The 24,881-nt window shown below is 44.8% G+C and overlaps 1 protein-coding gene across 1 annotated transcript in view; it reads left to right on the plus strand.

The window, feature by feature from the left end:
• HSF4 (heat shock transcription factor 4) overlaps nucleotides 1–24,881 on the plus strand; it is a 34,956-nt gene that overhangs the window by 1,576 nt on the left and 8,499 nt on the right. Inside the window, exons 2-9 of the mRNA XM_024104070.3 lie at nucleotides 3,765–3,873; nucleotides 6,630–6,757; nucleotides 7,287–7,411; nucleotides 8,485–8,560; nucleotides 10,947–11,011; nucleotides 15,821–15,920; nucleotides 18,158–18,282; nucleotides 21,322–21,546. Coding sequence (XP_023959838.2) covers nucleotides 3,765–3,873; nucleotides 6,630–6,757; nucleotides 7,287–7,411; nucleotides 8,485–8,560; nucleotides 10,947–11,011; nucleotides 15,821–15,920; nucleotides 18,158–18,282; nucleotides 21,322–21,546 — 953 coding nt within the window. The remainder of the gene's footprint in view (nucleotides 1–3,764; nucleotides 3,874–6,629; nucleotides 6,758–7,286; nucleotides 7,412–8,484; nucleotides 8,561–10,946; nucleotides 11,012–15,820; nucleotides 15,921–18,157; nucleotides 18,283–21,321; nucleotides 21,547–24,881) is intronic.

Raw genomic sequence — 24,881 nt, forward strand, 5'->3', positions numbered from 1 at the left:
TTTCACTACACATTATTCATGGTACCGGATGTCTCACTGAAGTCACATGGTATTGCTTCTGGTCCTTAACCGGATAGCAGCGGGAATACGCTTGTCCATACTTGAATACTGTTATATTTTAATAAAGGGAAGCCATTTCCCAAATATTTGTCTGCACAACTAACCATCTATATAAATATTTGCAAATAGAAAATAATAAGGGGCTCAAACATGGCTGAGCCGAACCGCCAGTCAGAATTTGATTGCATGTTTCCGAACATGCATTTTCTTTGCAGTCTTGAATCAGCTGTTGTTATGACTTAACTGCAATAGCAAATGGAAGAGGCTGGATCGAGAGGCCCCATTCAGACACCGAGATCTGCCACCGCAGCAAAGAAATCATAAGGAAAATGACTAGGGCAGTAGGGTTTGGCAGTATCCCACCCTTGCGTGACAATATGTAGCATATAAGAAAATAAGGCAGCATCTCTTCAAATCAATTGTGAGCCCTCTAGTGGCACTTACTTGTTCTGTGTTTTAGAAGGTGCCAAAAACCAGCCAGTCCAGCCAGCACTGTGTATGTAGAGAGGCCTTGCATGTCAGTAAAAATGGTTATTTGGGACCCAACTGTGTCCACATGGGTTCTGCATATTGCTGTAGTGTAAAAATCAAAAGACCCAATCATGGTTGTTAATAATTCTGTTGAAAATAGGTTTGGCTGTGACAAGGAAGCCCAGGTGATACCATTAATGGTAACACTGAACACCGCAGTGGAAAACAGCAGCCACATCAACATGAAGGACTGTGTGCGTATTGCTTTCACAGCAGAGAATCCCAGTCCACTCCCCGTGTTTTAGCTTCCCCTGTCTTCATTGCATGGATACTATTCGTGGCTTATCAACGGTTGTCTTGAAGCATAATCAAAATAAAGAGCATGGGGGCGTGGAGATCTAGGGTTAGATGTAGTATCATAGAAATGTAGGACCGGAAGAGAATCGCAGGAGCTCACCTCACCCAGCCCCCTGCGCTGAGACAGGACCAAGTAAACCTGTTTGTCTAAATAGCAGATCATTTCCCCATCTCTGGTATAGTGCTATGCTTCTGGCCCACCCCCAAAATTGAGTGTGTTCGGCCTATATGCGTGGGTCCAATGTAGAAGCGAGGACAAGAATAATGCAGGGGTGTTCATCAGAATGTGTTCTCCAGCTGGATAACAGTCCAACGCAGCGTAAAAATGTCCTGCATCCTTCCCTCCACTCAGCATCCACCCTCCTGATAGAACAGGGCGGTAGGGTGTGACATTCCCCGTTTGGCAGCTGGTGAACACTATGTCAAAGACGAGACTGTCCATCCCAGCCCAGTTAGTGGCCCTGCTGATAAGGGCATGCAATCGAAGGTATGACTGCACCGTAATCGAGTTAGCTTGAATAACAATAGCGCTGAAGCTTGGGCAGCACGGGCTATAGAAGACCACCTCTAACACTGGGTATGTACTTGAGTGGCTAGTCCCGGGCACTGTTGCTTCATTGCTATTGTATTCAAGCTCGCGAATACAAAGATAGTTTGGGCATGGCTACATGCAGTGCTGCCACACCTCTGATTATAGTGTAGATCTACCGTAACTTCACTGCAATGCTCTGGTGGAGGCATTGCACCCTCTTTTCATAGAAATGTAGGGCAGGAAGGGACCATGAGGTCATCTAGGCCAGCCCACTCGGCTGAGGCAGGACCAAGTAAACCTAGACCATCCCTGACAGGTGTTTGCCCAACCTGTTCTTAAAAACCTCCAATGATGGGGATTCTGCAACCTCCCTTCGAAGCCTATTCCAGGGCTTAACTACTCAGGTAGTTAGAAAGTTTTTCTTAATATCTAACCTAAATCTCCCTTTCTGCAGATTAAGCCCATTGCTTTTTGTCCTACCTTCAGTGGACATGGTGAGCAATTGATTCCCGTCCTCTTTATGACAGACATTAACATAGTTAAAGCCTATCAGATTTTCCCCTCTCCCCCCACCAGTCTTCTCAAGACTAAACATACCCCGTTTTTTTAACCTTTCTTCACAGGTCAGGTTTTCTAAATCTTTTATCATTTTTGTTGCTCTCTACTGTCGCTACTACCGCCCAGCCGGTTAGTCCCCATTTTGTAGCTGTGCGTTTGATTTTTCTTTCCTAAGTGTAGTACTTTGCACTTGTCTTTTAATCTTGTTGATTTCAGACCAATTTGTAAAGGTCATTTTCAATTCAAATCCTGTCTTCCAAAGTGCTTGCAACCCCTCCCCCACAAATTTTAGAAGCATATTCTCCACTCCATTGTCCAAGTCATTATTGAATAGTACCAGAAAGACCCTTATAGGACCCAATTAGATAAGTCTCCCTATTTTAGTAGCAAAGCACTGATAACTATACTTTGAATATGGTGTTTCAATCAGTTATGCACCCACCTTATAGTAATTTCATCTATACCATGTTTCCCTAATTTGCATATGAGAATGTCATGTGGCACTGTGTCAAATGCCTTACTGAAATCAATAAATATCATGTCTACTGTTTCCCTGCATCCATTAAGCCAGTAACCCTGTCAAAAAAGGAAATTAGGTTGGTTTTGCATGATTTTTTCTTGACAAATCCATGCTGGTCAGTCTTTATTATCCTCTAGGTCCTTACAAATTGATTGTTTAATCATTTGCTCCAGTATCCTTCCAGGTATTGAAGTTAGGCTGACTGGTCTATAATTCCCTGGGTCCTCTCTGTTTTCCTTTTTAAAGATAGGCAATTTGTTTGTCTTTCTCCAGTCTTCTGACACCTCACCAAGTTCTTGAAGGTAATCTCTAACGGTTCCGAGATCACTTCAGCTAGTCCCTTCAATGCCCTAGGATGAATTTCATCAGGCCCTGCTGACTTGCATATATCCAATTTACCTAAATATTCTTTAATCTGATGAAGCCATATTGGCCTCTTACTATTCTTGCTATCTTTCCTTTGCATGGGATAGTTTGCTGTTGCACCTTTAATATTGTCTCTTTGAAAAACTCCCTGCTCTCCTGAACTCCTTTTTCCATTAGATTTTTTCCCCCATGGGGCCTTACCTACCAGTTCTCTGAGTTTAAGTCTGCCTTTTGGAAATCTATTGTCCCTATTCTGCGGCTCCTTTCCTAAAAATCATGAAATTTATCATTTCATGATCATTTTCACCCAAGCTGTCTTCAACCTTCTGATTTGCAACCAGTTCCTCTTTGAGTCAGAATCAAGTCTAAAATGGCACCCTGGTTACTTCCTCCACCTTCTCGCTGGCTGGCACATACACTCAATTTTGCGTCCCAGCATGCATGGCTTTGCCATACTCATGTCTGCACAGAAAGGAAGCCTTAAAGTCAAAGTCCCATGGAAGCAATCTGTCTAGGTATAGCTACCATGCATAACTTTCCCTCAGTCCATGTCAAAGCACTTTAGAAAGGAAGTCCATATCATTATCTCCATTTTGCAGCTGGGGAAACGGAGGCACAGAGCAGGGAAGTGACTTGCCCAGGGTCATCCTGCAAGCCAGTGGCAGAGCCCAGAATAGAGCTCAGGTTTCCTGAGTTCAGTATCCTATCCATTGGATCACACTGCTACCCCATACTCGCCACCATTGCATCTCAACCTCATTGTATCTGATCACCTTGACAGTCATGGCTCTAAGTAATTAACTCCATCTGGCCATCTCCCATTTCATTGGCTTGCACATGCCTCTGGGGATTCCAGAATTACTGTGTGAATTTTTTCTTTTCTTCCTATCTTCTCTGCAGAATGGCACCAGCTTCCACGTTTTCGATCAAGGTCAGTTTGCCAAGGAGGTGCTGCCTAAGTATTTCAAACACAACAACATGGCCAGCTTCGTCCGGCAGCTGAACATGTGTAAGTAAAACTCCAGTGCCTGAGTGCACTATAATAGAGACATCATCTGGGAAAGAAGGGAATAAAATAAGCATAAGAATAACAGATAAATTTAAGTATAAGAGCCAAGACCCAGATATGAGACTCCGCGCTCCACAGAGGCTCACAGTGAAGGGCACAAGAAAAATGATATGGATTAAATTCTTTTTCTTAAATAATTTTGCCTGACCCTTCATATTAAGATTTAGCATTTCTGCAGCAACTAATGTACAATAATATAAATGAGATGGTGCCAACTGTGTTTGGCCTGAATTATGTGTCTAAATGAAGGCCTTCCCTTGTAAAGACAGAAAGTTGTGCAATATGGATAAAGAATTGTTATAGAAGGCTGCAGATTGATTAAAGGCTTCTGATGAATTCATAGGTCATGAGAAAGGCTTGTTACCAGAATGCAGGAGTGAGATTTCCTTGTGCTGTATTTATATTCGAGCACACAGATTACTTTAATTGTAAACAAAGTTTCCATTCCAAAGTTTTCGGCTTACAGTCAGTCTGATGACACATAATTTGTCATTTGCTTTATATAACATGTTATATCAGAATTTTCAGACACCCTATTGAAATTCTTGCCCAGTAGCAGAATCTTAAAAGCACAATCTTCTCAGTACAACCAAACCCTGGGCATGGGTGAAGAGTTCTCATCTGTCATCAGTAGGAGGTCGTTTTTGTTCGAAAACCAGTTTTTATATGCCCCTTGACTGGTCACGTAATACATTTTCCTCTATGTTATATAGCAGGGGTAGGCAACCTATGGCACGCGTGCTGAAGGCGGCACGTGAGCTGATTTTCAGTGACACTCACACTGCTTCGGTCCTGGCCACCGGTCCGGGGGGCTCTGCATTTTAATTTCATTTTAAATGAAGCTTCTTAAACATTTTAAAACCCTTATTTACTTTACATACAACAATAGTTTAGTTATATATTATAGACTTATAGAAAGAGACCTTCTAAAAACGTTAAAATGTATTACTGGCACGCGAAACCTTAAATGAGAGTGAATAAATGAAGACTCGGCACACCACTTCTGAAAGGTTGCCGATCCCTGTTATATAGCATATTATGGCATAGTTCATAGTTTAGGCCAATATCCGAGAGTCCCAGGTATGGTTTAGATAAGTGGTTTAGATAAGTGAACACAAGCATCCAAGGAAAGATTTTCAGAGGCACAAAGGGCAGCTAGGTGTCCAACTTTTGCTGAAAGTCAATGGCACCTAACTAATTTTTACCTTTGAAAATCTCCTACTAAATCTCTCTTGTCAAAAAATCAGAGTGGAGATTTTGTAAGAACTGGTCTAGCCCTTCCTAGTATTTAGTTACTTCCAGGCTTGCCAAAACTATGAAGAACAGTTCATGGGGGGGAAAGAAAAATAGATTTTAAGATGTATTGAGTATTTTTCACTATGGCAGGTAAATTATTGTTATCAGCTGGGTGAAACCTTGTCCTGGGATTCAGAGACTCTAGGGTGAACTCACCCTATAGTTAACATAATTGTAAGCATAAGCCCGACCTAAGTCAAAAGGAGTGCATGAATCTGCCCGGGGGCCTTGCCGAATATCATTTTGGGGAAGGGTATATGCAGTGCTTAATTTGCGATGAAAGAGGTACCGGGGCTCAAGCAATTAGGTGCCAGGGCTCAAGCAATTTTTTTACTTTCATAAGTGACTAAGCAAGCCCAGAGGTGCCAGGGCTATGAACTGCCAAGCGTAAAGGTTTATTCTGTGTAAATAAACAAAACTGCACAGCTTATCTTGAATTTCAACTTCCAGCTGCAACACCCACAGGGCCTCAAACAGTGACTAGCTGCTAGGGGCAACACTATCACGTGCTTTCTTTATTTTTAATACATCTGCAAGGTATTAATATTTTGAAGCACCAGTTGAAGTTTCAACAGCATTTCACGTGTCCCATTCCTAAAAATCCTCAAGCAACTACAGAACATGTGATCTGTGTCGTTAGAGTGTTTTTTGGGTAACAAAATATCCCAATAGCAGGTGCTGGATTTAGGGGGGTGAAATTCACCCCTGTGCAGAGGCCAGCAACACCTAGGCACTGCGTATGTCCTATTTTGAGGGCTTAAATAGAATGTCAGAGGTGCTTTGCCCTCTGCCTGGTGATGAACTCCAGCCTTAATTACATTTTTATTTTTCACAAAAGCGTTACAAGGTAAAGGTGGGCTGTGGATGTTTACATGAGGATTAGAAATGGCCCTTTCAACTGTAGGCCAGCAGTTTAAATGCAGCCTAGGTTAAAAAATTGTTTCAATGCAAGATCTGTTCAGTAGCCCATGTGGAATGAGTGCTAATGGGCAAGTTGGTAACAAACAAGGGTCACCATCATTACAACTGGCACTAATTAGCAGCCCCGTTCAGCAGAGGTGCCGGGTTGAATTGGTTGTAGAGACTGTACTACCATCTCAGAATCAGGTGCCTCCAGTTTGGGGTTTGAGGCATGTTTGGCTAGACAAATTAGCATCTCTGGCCCATCTCTGCCACTGGCATGTTAAGGACCATGTGAGCTAACCAATGAAGGGTTCGCTCCTTGCAGCATATTTGCAATATCTAGGACAACACTCAGGCAGAAATTAGGAGCAGGGGAAAGGAAACTACACTTGAAAATCAGTGGGTAATGGGGGGAAGGCTAATTCAAACATTGGGATTCTTTGTTCTTCCCAATCTATATGATCTACATGGTTCTCACCAGTTCTGTTTACATTTAGATGGCTTCAGGAAAGTGGTAAATATAGAGCAGGGTGGCCTTGTCAAGCCTGAACGTGATGACACTGAGTTCCAGCATCTTTATTTCCTACAAGGCCACGAACACCTCTTGGAACACATCAAAAGGAAGGTGGGAATTGAGTGAGAGCTGCACCTCCTCTCCTGGGGCGCTGATGTGCATGGGGTCTAATTGTGTCATTAGAGGAACGGGCAGGGTGATGGAAGGCTGCTAGAAAGCTTGCACCGTTAGCTAACCTCACTTCCTAGAATCGCTGACATTAGGGATGTAGAAGGCCTGGGTAGATCATCTAGTACATCTCCTTAGTGCTAGTGCTGGATTGATCCTTAAAGTACCATTTTTGTCCAGTTCAGTTTTAAATAACTCCAGTGATGGGTCTTTCACCACAGCTACTACGATGCTAGTCCCTACCCTAATAGACCTCGCTATTAAAGAATTTTTCATGCTCTTCAGCCTCTGTTTACTTTCCAATGCCCCTAGCTATGACCCGGACTCTTAAAAGGGTGTCTCCTGTTCCAATATATCATCACTTAATAGCCCAGACTGTAGCTGATACTCCTGCTTAGAAACCATTGCAAAGCTCTCATCCCTGTGCATAACGTCTCGCGGTAGTAAATGCTGCCTCACGTGCTCTTCTCAGGTCTCTGTCGTGAAAAGCGAGGAAACAAAGATGCGCCAGGAGGATCTCAGCAGGTTGCTCTACGAAGTCCAGATTCTGAGAAGTCAGCAGGAGAACATGGAGTGTCAAATGCAGGACATGAAGCAGTGAGTTGATCGCATTCACATTGCTCCTACGGTGTTTGCTTCGTGACATAGTTGCAAACCCTGGGGAGTATTTGTAAGACCTATGGACCTCTGGGAATTATATCATGCACATCCAATACGATCTTTAAAATGAATCCCCTCTGTGCTATGAACATTTGTTTTATGTCCAATGAAGTATTGGGTTTTGGTCTTCCTTTCCATTTTGAATTTATAAAAGGAATTTAAAAATTGCATTCAATGAATTAAAATCACATGCCACAAATAATGAGAAGTGAATAGTCAACATGAACAGACTGCAAACAGCCCACAGGCTGAAAAATTGTACTTCCAAACTATTCCACAAATCCCTACAAATAATGGTATCAGAATACAGTCACAAATGAGTGGTGGGCAAATAGGGCTGTATTCGCTGGCTATTTTTACCCAGTGAATTACTTGACCAGCTCTGTCTATAACTTGTCTTGTGCCAAGTTCTAAGGCACTGAGAATTATGGCTGTTCTGAGACCACTGCACAATGAAGGCACAGAAGCATCCGCTAAGGATGGAGCCTCCGTGCTGGATTCACTAGTTCATAGCGTTAAAAAGAAGACCCTTGAGACCAAATTTTCAAGAAAGCCTATAAAACTGCTCACATAAAACCTGTGCATACAAGCTATGTGTGTAGGTGGACAATTTGATTTGCAGACCCAATTTGAGAGGTCCCTTTGAAATATCATCTCATTGGGGTTGGGAGGGATTGAATTTACAGGAGTGCCATTTCAGTTGAAGTGGAAAGAAGTATAGTATTGCCAAACGCAAACCAGTCAGAAATCACAAATGATTTTGGATTCTTTTTATTTGCCTTACGTTTGTTGAACCTTTTGGGGGTTGTATTTTCAAGCTTTCTCTGCAACCAGAAAGGCCAACTACTTATTTTAAATATATATAATATGAAGGTTGAGACGCTCAGATAATCACGTCTCCAGCATCTGGGGTTTTAAGAAAAGATAAACATCTCACACAGTCGGCCACGGCAGCGAACGCCAGGCCTGTGGGTGGGGATGCCTGTGTGATGTTTCTGTTTCCCTTTCAGACAGAATGAAGTCCTGTGGCGGGAAGTTGTATCTCTCAGGCAGAATCATTCTCAGCAACAGAAAGTGATCAACAAGGTAGCGATCTGCCCAGCTCGGCTCAGATAACCGTAAAGTTGTATTGAACTGTGTTATGCAGACTATCAGAAAGATGTAGTTAAGTCTCCCTATTCCTGTCCAGAGCCTACATTATATTTTGTTCAGTCTCTGTCATTGCCATGTATGTATTTTCCCTCTTTCCTAATTGCACTGCACATGGCTCTCCTGAGTGCTAATAGGAGCTCTGTGTGACAGGCGGAGAATTGTATCACCTTTGGCCATATCTGGTTTTACAGCCAGGCAGCCCTGGATAGCATTAGGGGAGCTCAGACTCAGCGTCTAGCTCTGTGCCCATGTATAAAGAAAGGTAAAATCCTTAAGCAGATGAATTTGTATTGCTCCTCAGTGACCACAGTGACTTTAGGCCGCACTGTATGTAGGGGAGTCATGGGCACTTTGAGTCTGATCCTGCTTACATTGAAATTGGGGGCAAAGCTCTCACTGGTTTCAATGGGAGCAAGATGGGTCATTTGATGCATTTTCTATTTTGTATGGAGATAGTCCTCATCATTAATACCTTGGGCTATGGGTGTCGACTACAGACTTTGGGGCTTGCCCAAATTTCTCCCCAGGTCTTTGTGCAAGTCACAGTAAAATTGTCACGAAGCCTGTACATTCCCTAGGTCATGCAACCCTTCCTCCCATTGGTGAGTGCTCACACACACAAGTAATGCCACTGAGGCCGGTGAGCGAGGCGGGACTCACCAAGGGGAGAAAAGGTTGCACTACTTAGCCCGAAGCGTAAGATCCTTGAGCCTGCCCCCGCTGAAGTCAATGCTAAGAACAGGGACTATCACAGATGCTGCAGCAGTGTTATCTCCTCAGATAGGCAGAAGTGTATGGTTTCTAACTGCAGTCGCTGCACTGCAATGTTGTGCTTTTCCTTCTCGGACTTCTCATTTAAAACCTGCATCAGCTTTTCTGTTGAGTGGTTCACATGACATTTTATGCACAGTCCAAGAGAAGGGAAGGTCACGTTTTCCCATAGATGGCAAAGAATCCAGGCCCAGATGGAGCCGTGATGCATCAGTGAGAAGGCTGTGAAAGGATGCAAAGAGCCTCCGCATCCCTTGTGCGTGCAGACACAGCCGCAGTCTCTGTGTCTCTCAGTGTAATTTCTGAGGTGCGCCGATCAGCTGTCCCTCCTCCACGCAGGACAGCAGAACTGGCCCGTTGCACCAGGGAGTGTACAGATGGCTGCTGTCCAGTCTGCCAGGCAGCTCCATGATGAGTTCTCCAGAGTTATCTGGCTGGTAGAGGGAATTATTGGGTGAAATTCAAGGGTCTGAGTTATTGAGGAGGTTGGACTGGATGATCACAATGGTCCCTTCTGGCCTTAAAATCTATGAATTCCTCCTGGAGCTTCCCCAGGGAGGGGAGGCTCCACAAAGCCCCCACCATGGGGCTGCATATAAATGGCACAGCGAAGCCCACAGTCATTCCCTCTCCACCAAAGAGGAGTCACGTTCTGATTCTAACACGATAGCATGGTAGAAGCCCAACACACACTGCAGGTGCATTTTCGCTGCTCTCTTTCTTGTACTGCAAGAAACAGGCGCGCGATGGATGCAAGACATGATGCTAATACACAGTTTGTACCTGGCCTGCAGTGAAAGTGTTGCATTAGGCTTGAGTCAACTGTCCTCTGATGAAGGATTTCTCACTACGAACACATTCTTGCGTTATGGTTAGTGTCTTGAGCAAAACAGGGTTAAAAATCCAGCAGAAGTGGCTGAGACACCCAGTCCAGGACCACCCGTAGGATATTGCCTTTTAATCTGTAAATAGCCCGTTACCTTATATAGAGATTGATTCTGGCCAAGCAGATCTGTGTGCATTGATGCACACGGAATTATGTGCTTGCTTGCACACATACACCAGGTATGATGGGGTTAGTTGGGGACTGTGTATGCACATGGTGAGCTAGCTAGTCCTGTTCATGCGCACCTGGCAGTGAAAGAATGTGCACAGTTCCATGCACGGAAACACTACCTGAAAATCAGGTCCATGAGGTCATTTCATACATTCTGATTCGGATATTCCACCCCATACTAGGAAAAACTTCCTAACTCGAAGGGTAGTTTCAGTTCTGGAACAGGCTTCCAAGGGACGTTGTGGAATCCTCGTTATTGGAGGCTTTAGAGAACAGGTTTGACAAACACCTGCCAGGGATGGTCTGCTTGGTCCTACCTCAGCACAGGACCCTTCCAGCCCACCATTTCTATGATTGTATATTCTGCATGGCAGATCCCATATCTTTGGGGTTTCGGTAAAATGGGGGAATGTACGTGATAAGAAAGGTGCTCTGGAGTGTGGAATGCTGGACCACTGCTGATTAACACCTGACTTTGATCTCCCCTAACAGCTGATTCAGTTTCTGTTCGGCCAGCTCCAATCAAACCCCAGCGGCGCTGGGATAAAGAGAAAACTGTACGTACCCTGGTGTGGCGCGCACACGGACGGATAATGCTCACGCTTCATTAAAAACACCAGCCCAGCTCAGAGTGGGGTGGGAAGTCACCTGACTCGGGCACCATGGCGATAACAAATGAATGGGGCAGAACTGCTGAGTCAGACCTGCTGACACTCCTCATTCAGTGGCCTTTAGAGAACCACCATGTCAGCTTGCTCTGACCTTTATTTTAATAATACCGAGTGAGCTGAAAGAAGGCCAACCGAACTAACTGCAGGCCTGATCCAGCTCCCTTTGAAGCCAATGCACGTTTTCCCATTTGAAATCAACGGGAGCAGAATTGGGCCCTAGCTAACTACAATAATCAATTAATTAAAATAGAGGCGCTGGACTTGGATGCATATAAAATAGTGCAGGTTGCACTTAGGATGCTGCTTCTACAACTATAATCTTAAGGGTAAATTACTGTTGTGTGGAAGTCATTGATGGCATGTACATCTTGTGAGACTTGCTCTTTATTATTGTAATAGATGCTTGGGAATAAGCCTATGTTGTGAGGGTAAAATTCGCCCCTGCGCAGAGGGTCAAATTCAGGCTTTATCTTGAGGTCTTAAACGGGCTGCGTGCTGGCCCTCGGCGCACAGGTGAATTTCATTCAAAGTGCTTGGCTACCACCGTGATGGGCCGATATGATAGATGTGGCCTGATTTCACTCTAACTTGAACCAGTATAAATCTGGAGTAGCTCCACTGAAGTCAGTTAAGGTACACCACCGTATCGGGGGAGTAAGTGAGAGGAGAATCTGGTGTATCAATTCTTGGCTCTGAGTGTTAGTTGAGAACTCACCCCTTATTGAGAGCTTCTGTAACTTGCACGTCTATGCTCTCTGCCTCTCTGTAAAATCTGTGTAAGATTAGAGCTGGGCCTGAGTTGTCAAGTTTGGATCCAGACCCAAATACAAACTTCTCCACGTTCATGGGTAGGTGAATCCTGTCTTCCAGTTTGAACTCATCTCTATTTATGGCCTATGGTAGCTGCAGTGACAGCATTCAGACAGAAGAGGAAGCACTTTTGTGTATTAGGATGAATTGAAGGAACTAGGAATGATCTTTTCTGGCTCATGGCCAGGAGAATACCAAGCACATGGGAAAGGGCTCTGCTCTCTGCTTTGTAGCTTGCTGTGGTTCTTAAATGAAAGCATCTTGTTAAGAAAGGACATTGTCTTTGAATGTGTCATGGACTGGCCTTGTGATCAGAGTCAAGATCCAGGAGCCGGAGCCAAGGACCAGGACCCAAGGGTCCGGAGCCAAGTTGGGAAGCAGGGCTGGAGCAGAGCAGGAACAGTGGTGGAGCAAGTTGGGAACAAGGCAGGCACAGGAATGACTGCAGATGTGGGCATAAGCATTGGACAGCTGCTGCCCAAGTCCTGGCAGTGCAGCTCAGTCACTCAGGCGATCTCTCCGATGAAGGGTTCGAGCTGCAGTTAGCTAGCAGTAAGGTCATGGAGTCTGTCGAAGAATTAATAAAATATTGAGCCCTGAGGTAAGCACTGTCTGCCTGCTTCCATGTTGCATGCAGTGTAGTGGTGGGCATGTTGGTCCCGGGATATTAGAGGGACAAGATGGGTGAGGTAATGTCTTTTATTGGACCAACTGCTATTGGTGAGAGAGACAAACTTTCAAACTTGCACAGAGCTCTTCTTCAGGTCTGGGAAACTAATTGCCTATTCTACACCAAGCCTAGGCAAAGCACAGTGGCTGTAGCATTATTGAAGTCAGGCACTGACCATAGGTGCCAACTTTCTCAGGCACCGGTGGGTGCCTGTGCCCCCCTCCCATCCCCGCCCCTGCCCCGCCCCCATTCCAACCCCATCCCCAAAGTCCCCGCCCTAACTCCGGCCCCGACCCAGCCCCGCCTCTTCCCCCAGTGCGCCGCGTTCTCCCTCTTCCCCACTCCCTCCCTGCCCCGCGAATCAGCTGTTTCGCGGTGCAAGCGCTGGGAGGGATGGGGGAGAAGCAGGATGCGGTGGTGCGCTCGCGGAGGAGGCAGAAGCGAGCTGGAGTAGGGGGGCAGGGCAGGGCCACGGGGCGCTCCAGTGGGTGCTGAGCACCCACCAATTTTTTTCCATGGGTGCTCCAGCACCCATGGAGTCAGCACCTATGGCACTGACCATAACCTCTAGAAGATGGTAGTCCTCTCTGGTTTGAAAATAATTTTACTTACAAAACTTACAAAGTTTAGATAGTGCATGGAAATGCACAAAGATAAAGACACACTTGTTATTGCTAGATGTAATGGGTGTAACCCTATAGGCCTCCTGTGTTTCTGAGCTCTACTTGACTAGCCACTGAGCTGATCTAGCAGAACTAGAGCCAATTTCTCTTTAAAACAAGAAAATGAGAGGGAGAAGCCAGGCAAATGTTGGGTTTTGCTGTTTGTTTGTTTGTTTTTTGTTTTAAATATTAGCAATGATGAGGAAACTCAATGGAAAGAGGATGCAGAAAGAATGGGCTAACCTATAACGTTAGACCTATAGGTCAGTTCATTGTTAGGAGGATTTGTAACCCCTTGCAAGCTCAGCTGTCTGCCAGTCAGCATCAGGTTCTGTTTTTCGAGGCGATTAATATGCTTGGCTGCTTTTTAAAAAATAATGTGCTAAGGTTTCCTGAAACAGTCAGTTTCCCGTCTACCAATTCAAAACGTTCCCCATTGTTCTTTCCAGAGTAAAACAACTGGACTCCACCTAAGAAATCTTTCCAGTCGGACTTCCAGCTGTTCATTGCCCTTTTTCTCATTTATTATTTGTTACTATTATCAAGCACTGACAATGTGATCAGCACCATATAAGACAGAACAAAGACATTCCCTGCCTTATGGTACTTGCAATCTAAAGAAAGGCACAGAGGCTCTTAGGGGAGGAAGGATGGATGGCCCTGTTGTTAGGGTAGTGGACAGGGACTTGGTTCCTAGCTCTGCCACAAACATCCTGTGTGGCCTTAAGCAAGTTACTTAATTTCTCTGTGCCTCAGTTCCCCATCTGCAAAATGGGGGTAATACTTCCCTATTTCATAGTGGTAATGTGAGGCTAAATAAGTGTGAGGTGCTCAAGTATTATGGTGATGAAGGCCATATCTTAGTACCCAAGAGAGATCAATAATAGGCAAAATTTTCAAAAGGGTCTAGTGGTTTTGGTTGCCTCCGTTTTCAAGGTCCCAGCTTGAGACCCCTTAAAGGGACCTGATTTTCAGATAATGGGGGCTCAGCATTTTGTACTAATCAAGCCCTGTTAATGTATTTCATTTCCCCCACCCCTTGCAAAATCGAGAGATCCATAATCACTTGTCACTTTTTAAATAATTCCTGAGTGTCATCTGGACTCGGGGGCCAAGGTACTGTGCATCGTATAGAATGGAAGCTTAACTGAGGATGGGGGAACAGCAATTGGCATTAACCCCCAGTCCTCCAAAATTCAGGTTGCAGTTTATCTGGAAAGTTGCATTCCCATGTATTCTATTCATTTTCTCAATTCCATTCATTAATAAATACCTTATTTCCGATCAGACTTCTACCTTTCTAGTGAAATATGTATGTAATACTGATTGGATTGCCATGAAATTTAGACTCCAGTCTAACTGAGCTGAAATTTGGTTTATTGAAATACTTGGGCATTGGGTTATGTTGCATGTCTGGGCAGAATGGGGGTGAGACTCCAAAACAGAGCACAGAATGTAGAAGAGACAACTGAATCTAATAGGCAAATTGCAGAAACTCACACAAAGATGAAATGGAGAAAAGATTTTCTTTTTAAACCTCTGGTGAAAAGACGAAAGCTGCTCTTGGGAAGGTCTCTACTGGATGATTGTGTCTCACTGGAACCTGGTAGCTAGACAGGGCTTTCACTGAGAATGAACTTCCCTTTAATAGTGTGGCTGAGGTAATAGGTTTTCTCTAGTATTAGTCATATAACCCCTCCCAGCGCTTAATTTAAATTATTAAAAGCATAAATATTGCAGCCTCTGCAAAGGAAAATCAATAGGATGGATGCTTTGGTGGTCCAAGACTCAGGTTTGAAGTTCTGGACTTAGACCTCTGTGGAACTGCAACTTCTAATCCTGGTAGGAGTGTTTCAGATTTTCTGTCTTCTGTGGGCTATAAATAGAGTTCTGGGTCATTTACCGTGTGTGGATCTTTCAGATAAAACCTGGAAAACCAAGGTCCTGTGTCCTCTGCAGGGCCGCCCAGAGGATTCAGGAGTCCTGGGGTTTTCAGCAGCGGGGGCCCCTGCCACCGAAACCTGGCACTTCGGCAGCGGGTCCCAAGGTGGAAGGACCCCCCGCCGTGGGTCTTCAGGGCACTTCGGTGGTGGGTCCCGGAGCGGAAGGACCCTCTGCCGCCGAAGACCCGGAGCGGAAGAAGCTCCAGGGGCCCGGGCCCCGCAAGAGTTTTCCGGGGCCCCCGGAGCGAGTGAAGGACCCCGCTCCAGGGGCCCCGAAAAACTCTCGTGGGGGCCCCTGCGGGGCCCGAGGCCTGAGGCAAATTGCCCCACTTGCCCCCCACTCTGGGCAGCCCTGGTTCTAAGCATGGACATGAAAGGTCCCGTGTGCTTGGTGATCTATCCAAAGCTACTCTTACACTGTATCTTTTCACTTTACCGTCCATGACCCAAGGCAGGAAAGCACCTGACAACAGAAGAAAATAAGACACACACATTGAGAAGCTGCCAGCTGATACCAGCCACTGATTCAGATGTTTTTTGCACTCACACTTAGGTGGCGGACAGTTAATACAAGGCTGAGATAAAATATCTTTTCTCCTTCTTGCCACAGACCTCTGATGTTAGATGATGGAAGCTCAGCGCCACAAGTGTCCAAGTTCAGCAGACATTTGTCTGTGGACCCTCTTCATGATTCCTATTTCATTCAGTCGGTAGGTTCGCTTTCAAACACGGACCTTTGTTTCATTCCTTCTTTTTGTCATGGTGTCATTGTGAGAAAGTTCATGCACAGAAATGTCACCTATTAGCACAGGTATCTCTTTTAAATGAGAGTAAATGTTTAAAAGTGACCCAATGTGGCAAAAATGCATTGTGAAGAGAGAGATTTGCAAAGTTACATTTTATTTATCTGAATATTTACTACTCCGCAGTGAAAGAGGGCCCACCCTGCTCTCTGGCTGCCCTTCCCTGCTGTTCCCTGACTGGTTGAGAATGTGAAGGGGGCTCTGACTGGAGTAGGGGAGAGAGATTCTGGCGGCTATTTCCTGGTTACTACTCACAGGCCCATGGGATCAGGGAGGGTGATAGAGCTGGAGCACAACCCGGTGTCATTCTAGCCAGGTGTTTGGCCATGGGTGGCCTGGGGGGGACTATATTCTGGGCTACTTCTCTATGGTTAGGGTCCTCCCAGCTGGGACTCCATCCTTAACAACCTGGGGTGGCACCTAAATGACTAAGGAGCACGAGTCCCAAAATCCCACCTCTGGACTCTGAGTATAAAGATCCCACCTAAAACGTCTCTACATATTGTGACAAAGTTCCTCCTCTATCTTGGTGGGTCCTGCGCCTATTGGCGGATTTTCTTGCCTCAGAGATTCACCATGTGGGTTGGGGAACAGCCCAGAGACCTTCTCCTCTGGAAGAACCCACAGTCCAGGTCAATTGGGAGGTTTGGGGGGAACCCGGTCTCGCCCTCTGCTCCGGGTTCCAGCCCAGGGCCCTGTGGACTGCAGCTGTCTATAGTGCCTCCTGTAACAGCTGCATGACAGCTACAACTCCCTGGGCTACTTCCCCATGGCCTCTTCCAAACACCTTCCTTATTCTCACCACAGGACCTTCCTCCTGGTGTCTGATAACGCTTGTGCTCCTCAGTCCTCCAGCAGCACACCCTCTCACTCTCGGCTCCTTGCGCCTCTTGCTCCCAGCTCCTCACACTTGCACCACAAACTGAAGTGAGCTCCTTTTAAAACCCAGGTGCCCTGATTAGCCTGTGTTAATTGATTCTAGCAGCTTCTTCTTAATTGGCTCCAGGTGTCCTAATTAGCCTGCCTGCCTTAACTGGTTCTAGCAGGTTCCTGATTACTCTAGTGCAGCCCCTGCTTTGGTCACTCAGGGAACAGAAAACTACTCATCCAGTGACCAGGATATTTGCCCTCTACCAGACTCCTGTACCCCACTGGTCTGGGTCTGTCACAATATAGACATGCAGCCCGTAGCCTCTTCCTAGCTCTCCAAGGCAGGAGCTGTTCAGAGAGCAGCTAGAAACAGAGGCCTCCTGGCCAGATGAGAAGACAACAGCCCTGTGTAATCCATAGCATCATAACTCCTGTGATTGCTTTGGTTACCCTGCCCAGCGCAGAACAGATGCTATAGATGCCATTTGTTTAAACAAGGTGAATTCCCAGGCACTGGGTGCTGTAAGCAAAGACTATATGTAACTGGAGAGAGAAAGGGTTACACTGAGTTGTTGGGACATAAAAATAAGGTCCTGGTTGCTTGCAATGATTTAAAGGTCTCATGGATCCTTCAACCAAGGGGAAGTTAAGGGGTCTTGGAAAATTTAAATATGTTCTAATCCCATTCTGCCTACATTAAAATCCCTCTGGAGCTGTCATTCCAATTGGCATAGTTATTTCATAGGTGTACTGTAGTAGGCCTGTGGGTGGGGGAGGGGTTGAGGTGATTACGATGCTGTATACACTTTCCTCATGTGAGTATTCCACCATCCACCTCATTGACTGCAAGAGAATTGCTCCCATGAGTGACAGAAGCGGGAATTTGCCCGTAGGGCCCAATCCTGTAAACTCTTACTACCAGAGATAGTGCTTAGTACCAAATGTAGTTCCATTGAATTCAGTGGGGCTATGCCCAGTAGTAGGGACTAGATTTTGCCACTTAGCTGCCCCCCTCTCCCCCGTAGGAGTGGTGTAGCTGCACCACCTCAGGGGGTGCTCCAGGAAATCGACTGCCTCATGCTGTCCCGAGCTGCTGAGTCTCACAAGGCAATGTGTGGGAGTTCAAGGAGTTTGGTGGAGATGAGCCAGAATCCCTGTCACAAGCAAGTAACCCATCTCTGCCCCTTGCTGAGCCAATGTATAACTGACCTGACAAACTTCTTTAATTCTTCTTGCTGTCTCACAAACTGATCATTTTGTATTTTCTTTTGCAGCCATCTACAGAACCTGCCTCATGCTTAACCAGTCCTGCTATTGCTGGAGGGCCAGTCATATCGGATGTTACTGAAGCATCACCACCAAATGTCGTGTCGCTTCAATCTCCTCCAGAGGGTGACAGGTAAAGAACGTTATTGTGATCATAAACTAAGGGTGTGTCTGTACTTTGGGCTCTGGGTATAATTCCTAGCTCAGGGAGACATACCCACGCTAGCTAGTGTGTTAAAAATAGTCTAGCCATGGCAGCATGACCCATCCAAGACACTAGACACATACTCGGGTGGCTAGCCCCTCTCACCACTGCGGCTGTACTCTCTTTTTAGCACATTAGCTCCATAAAAGCTAGAGTGGGTATGTCTCCTGGAGCTGAGAATTACATACCTCACTCAAAAGCTAGAGACACCCTTAGAACTCTGTGCCAGGATACAAATAACTACATCAGACTATTGTGTAGGCCTAATTCTACTATGGCGTATGCATCTCGGTCAATACTACATGCCTCACATATTTACAGAGTGGCTGTGTGTTTTATCTGGTTTGCAACTTGCCATATGTGGGTAATTTAAAAAAACAGGTTGTGACCCTGCATGCGCACAAATTGCAATAATCAGTCGTTGGTTTTGTGCTGGGAGCTACCACACACTTCCTTGAAAAGTTATCCAGAACATTTTACTGATACTTTCTCCTCAAGAAAATGGAAGTCTCAGTCTTAATCAGAGAGTAAGATATCTGGATTTGTTGGTTTTATTTTGAGACAGAGTGAAAAAGAAAGCGAGAGCTTCTATTTGGTTTTGATGAGGAAAAACTAAATGAGGAAGAACTAAACTGAAAATCATTCTTATAACCAGAAAATAGAGAAGACTGCATAAGTGCTCTAGAACTTTTAGGTCAACGTGCAAAGATTCCAGAAAGTTACAACATTCAAATACACAGAGATATTTCAGAGTTAGACTATATAGCTTATCTCTTACTAGTGTCCATTTTAGATATTCAGAGGCTTTATATTATAGTGATGAAATTATAAGCTATAATTATGTCCATGCAAACGGAATGGAATGGTGAAAGCTATGTAATCAATCTCTCTAGCTAATAGACAAGGCAGCTACTCTCTAGAAAAGACCTATGCATGTTGATTGAACTGTGCTATCCCTAAAATTAGTTAGAAGCATGTTAAGTGCTCCAGGTAAGATCTGCTCCCTAAAACCAGTTTTCAGTATATAACAATGCTGCTTATTCTTGAGTGCCATCTACTGGCACTTTATTAATAAACTATCTACATATATAGGGATAGCTCTTTTGTAGAGAAGTCTCATAACAAGACAGAGATATAATGAATACATGATGGTGTGGTGCATGATAAAGATTTTATTAGCATGAGCTTTTGATGGGTGCTCGCCATGTGTGATTTCTGCAGACGATCCCAAATTTGTGCTGATGAATCCTTTGTAACATCCCACCCCATCACATATGTCGTACGTGCCAGATGTATTACAGCAGCAAGTTGTAGAGTCTGATCACTTTTTATCAGTGTTCGTTTTTGTATCCCTCTGCCTATAGAGCTAATCACCTTAGTTACTGTGAGTCCAGCTGTGCAGGGCTTATAAAAAACTTCTAAAAATGGCACATAGCAGTTTTTTACTCATAAAATGTCACTATTTGAAAGTCTAATGGCTTATATCCTTTAAGGGCTAGAATTGAAGGCTGGTCCCATTGGAAAAGGGGAAATCTTCCATTCCCAATGGAATAACATTTCTGTCTGAGACTTTCAAGGCAGCTATGGGATTTGGATGACCTAGTGGGAATTTTAATGAGAATGGGTGTCTCAATCCTTTAGTCAGTTTTGAAAACCTACACCCCTATTTCTAATCCTGCAGGGCTGCAAGATAATGAACAGGGCCACTTTTACTTATAGAAAACCTGTCTTTGGGCTGTGTCTGAATCTTGCCCACATCCTGGGCCTCAGACGGGGGTTAGATTGGAGGAAGTTACACAGTAGGGAGGAGAAGAGGGAAATATTTCTCTGGCAGGTTAATTTAAAGAAACAGGGCTATTGTTTGAAGCTTCCCAAGGGGTGGGAATGTTAGACTGAGTGCTGAGGATATGGGCAGAGTGCAGGTGAGGTGGTCCAAAGAGCGTGATAAATAGATGTACCATATGGATGCCACCTTCTCCGCATATGTAAAATACCTGATGGGACATACTCACCTCTGGCATAACTCTGTTGAAGTGAATGGAATTATGCCAGCAGAAAATTTGGCCCAATATGCCTATTTTCAACTATAATAACAATAATAATAATAATTATAATTAATAACAACCTTAATGCAGGACACGCCCTGGAGATTAATGACCCGCTGATGTTAATGACCCTCTCGTGCACCTTGAACCAAGAATTCCTTCTAGCTGGTCCTACATCTCCAGGAAATGTGCTGCACCTTGATCACGCTTGCTTCTAGGTAACATGCAGTAGCAGCAGCATTCCAGATGGGAGGTTAACACAATATCAATAACGCAGCAGACTCCAGCATAATCCAGGATTCCTTTAATCCATTTAGCGGTGTGGTCTCAGTGATATAGAACTGAAATGTAAAACACACAGTCTCACAGAAAAAGCCACATAGCCAGGGCGGCAGCACTGGTCAGGACCACCAGGGTGGTTGCCCTGTAGTATTTCCCACATGTGTGTGAGGTTAAATGAAATGTCAGTGCCCTTCCCTTGATCTGACAGTTGAAATCTAAGACTTCCCAGTTGGTGTTTTCCTTCTGGCACAGCACGTGTTGCATGCGGTTGTGCCTTTGACAGTTCTTGCTGATTAAAAGAGGCCACCCCATTTTCTCCTGGCAGAGGCAATAAGAAGAGCCATGTGCATGCACAAGAAGGAAAAATCTCTGAGAAAAGCCGGTCCTTATTCCAAAGCCCACTGAAGTCAATGGGAGTCTTTCTACTGACTTCAGTAGGCCCAAAATTAAAATATTAAACTTGGGTGTAGACAGAGTTCATGTGTGCAGCTGGCCACAGTGGGGGATAAACACTGCATGGCAGTTGGATCAAAAACAGAAACAGCCCCTTTGCCACTATTGCCCTTCCTATTCATGCAAATAGCAAAGCCCTTGGGGCATGTATGTGTGAGTGTGGTGCTGAAACTTTTCTTTGGTTCAGGGGAAAATGCCACATGCTGATCAAGGAAGAACCAGTTAGCCCTGGAGTGAAAGCCACATCTGAGCCAGATGTCTCTCTGCCTGGTTGTAGTGCCTGTGCTGAACCCCCTGTGTTACCAGTTGCAATGGTTCAGTCTGTTTTAGAAGGCAAAGGGAGCTGCGGGGCACCACAGTCTGCAAGTTCACAGCAACCCGAAAGAAGAGGCAGAAGGGCACCTCTAGACAGGTGAGGGGAGGACAGCAGCTATGCACATTCAACTGCATTGCACATGAGGGTTGCCACCTGTCCAGGTTTTCCCAGGATTATCCTGGAAGAACTGTAAGGCAGCTCAATACACGCTGCCGGCTGTCCAAGTTTGATGGCTCAGGATTATCCCGGGTGTCCTGTTTTTTTTTGTACCTCAGAGGTAGCAACCCAATTACACGTGGCTTGTGGCTGGCTAACATCATGTCTGCTAATAACATTTGTAGTGATGCAAGTTCCATGCTGCAAAGGGCCTAAGGGCCAACGTACAGTGCTAAAACCAGTGGAACATGGCACTGGCTTCACACAGCATGCTGTGCCCATTGTATCCTCTTGTGTCATACTGGGGAATATATCTGATAAGAGATGACAAGAAACCTCCATCAGACACAGGTTTAGCTCACGGGAAGAATGTTTCACTAGCAAAGAGCTGCCAGTTATGTCCTCCTCTTTTTTCCTCCCTTCTCCAGCTCCGTGAACTCATGTGGGTTCTTCCCCCTTCAGTTTGCACTCCTTTCATCTCCTCATCTATCACATTCCTGATGGCCGGGAACATCTCTTCATGCTCTGGCACACAAGTCAATGCTCACAAGTCAATAACTGATCCAACCTAGGTCATTATTCAGGTTATTTCTTTGGATACCATGCTCTCAGCCCATATGTTTTTGGGAAGATCACTTCATCCACTGACTCTTGCCTCAGAGTGTGTTTGTGGGTAGCCACAAGTCTTCAGCCAGACTGAGTGTTTTAATTCCTGACCATCTTTGACTAAAGCTCAAGCCTGTCATGCAAGGGACCAAAGATTTATTCATTGGTCTTTTATCCTTTATTTGGAAGAGATTATTAAAATCTAGGCACTGTTACTCAAAAGTAGTTTTTACATTATAAATAACTGGGTTTTGAAACACATTTTGAAACAATGACATGACAAGCCAAATTGTTAATGGGGATGGAGAACAAAGAACTGTGTGTTAATGAACACAAGAGGTCCAGGTATAGACGAATGCAGTTCTGCTCCTGAACTCTGAAGGATCACTGAGAATCTTGGAGCCATTGCAGATAAATATACTAGGACCTGTAAGATACACAGAGACTGGTACCCTGCTGAGAAGGCATTTTAGCACAACTCTTCCTGGCTCAGCCAGAGGGGACATCCTGCGTAGCTCTCTTGAAAGAGCTGCTGTATATGGTCCATAAGGGTCTCTGGCTTGAATCTCAGCTGTAAGGATGATATGTCAGGAAACACAAAGCATGTCCAACCAGCAGAAGGAGAACTGCCCTGCCTGTCACATCTGACCACTGCATGGTAGACAGAGCAGTAAGAAATGAACAGAAAGGCACACAGGTTTTGAGTGAATCTGAGAAGACTTGGGCAGCCCCAGAGAAGAAAGTTCTTACCACATGTTGGGCTGGATGAAAACTCTCATGGGAAAGGGGAAGAGAGAAGGTTAAGTGAATCCCAGTTGTAACTCGCTGACTTCAGTGGAGCCTCAGAGAGAGAAATCGGACCCACTGCTGCAAACAAGGGTCTACATAAAATCTGCACCTCTGAGGACACTCACCCTGTCCTTGTATTGATCATATTTTAACACACCCTGCCAACTCCATAGTTCCTCTTAATGTATAGTCCCAGATTAGCTCTCAGATAAGGCTGCCGTTGGAGATTACATTAGCCACCAATATAAAATCAAGGTTAGAATTTGGCTCAGAATGTTTTCAGTGAAGATGTTTACCCTCTTAAATATCAGTAAAGATTGTAGTATGACTCCACTGCTCAGACCCTAATGATGCATGAGTCTACTCTACAATGTAGATACAATGTACAACGAAGACATTTTAGAGGCAGAACTATCCTATCATTCCTCTCAATATTTTTTGCCTGCCACAAAATGTATACCTAACCTAATTATGCCATTTGGTCTATGTGCTTTCTTGCTATGTAGAATGTCCCCTTATTTCAACTCACTACTGGAATTTTGTTCCCTCTTGTAATCTGTTTGGTTCATTTTCCCTCTAATTAGAATATATTGCAGCCTATTTGTCTTCCCTTTTATATGGTATACACATGGGCACACTGACACAAACTAATAATTCAGGCTGTTTTTTTTTTTTTCCAAAGGTGACCATATAAGGGTTTGGGCATCTGTTTATGGTGGCATCCATGGAAATCTTGTTTATGGCGCCTGCTGACAGGGCAGGAATGGCTGCACACCTGGAACTTTCTGTATGGTCTCTTATGGAAAAGTCTGATAGAATTTAAGAGAAAATGGGGGGGGACGACACAATTTGATAGAATTTAATAGAAAATCAAATCCCTGCTATAGAATTCTATAGGATAATTACAAATGTCTATAAAAAGAACTCATGTTCTTTTACATGTTGTAGGTTTGTAGAGTGATTTCTCTAGAACCCTGTTGATTTTAAACCCTATTGTATTCTACAGAACTTTTGCATAAGGGTTAATCATAATTCATCAGCTATATTATTATTATTCTTACAAATCATGTTTATTGGTGCCTGAGAGCTGACCGAGAATGGGGCTTCATTCTGGTAGGCCCTGTTCAAACACAGACGGTCTCTGCCCTGAAGAGCTTACAATCTAAACAGACAAGACAGGCACTCACAGTGGGGGAAGGAGTGGAAGACACCAGCAGAGTGAACAATTTGATGGTAGCCAATGTCATGTAAATGCCATAATTTTTTTGGAGGGAGAGGATAATTAGGAGGGGGATCATCTAAAGGGAAAGAGAAGATAGGAGGGCAGGTGTGGAGTGAAGCAGTTCCTGATTTTTGGCTGCTTTTACGATTCCCTCCCTAGCAGGGTGTCACTCTTCTGTTAGCTTGTAAAACTTTTTCTATAATGGACTCTTTCCCTAAATACCATTTAATCACAGGAGTTAAAGCTTCTTGGATCAGATTAACTGAGCCTGGTATAGAAAGGTGTGCAACGTTCCGACTTCAGATCTAGAGGGGATCCATCCGGGGGGAGGGGGAGGAGGGGAGAGAGGTATAACCACCTGCTCCTCCCTCAGAATTTCCTCCAGGGAGGATAGCTTTAATTCTGCCATAGTCTCCATAGGAGCCCAGTCTTTGGGAGCCCCGGAGAAGATGTGACCAATTAATATATTCCCAGACACATGGGCCCCTTAGAAGGCATACAGCAGGCTCCACTGCTTAGTGTCACAATAGTCTTCTCCCCATTCTGGTGGGTCATGCTCCTGGGGTTAGTCCATAAAAGCTCGTATAACCTAGGGCTGAGTATGGCCCGTAGGGTTGCCAGGTAAAATTTGGGCACATGCTTTACCTTGGGAAGTTAA

The sequence above is a fragment of the Chrysemys picta genome, chromosome 14 (genome assembly GCF_011386835.1).
Source record: "Chrysemys picta bellii isolate R12L10 chromosome 14, ASM1138683v2, whole genome shotgun sequence".
Classification (NCBI taxonomy): domain Eukaryota; kingdom Metazoa; phylum Chordata; order Testudines; family Emydidae; genus Chrysemys; species Chrysemys picta.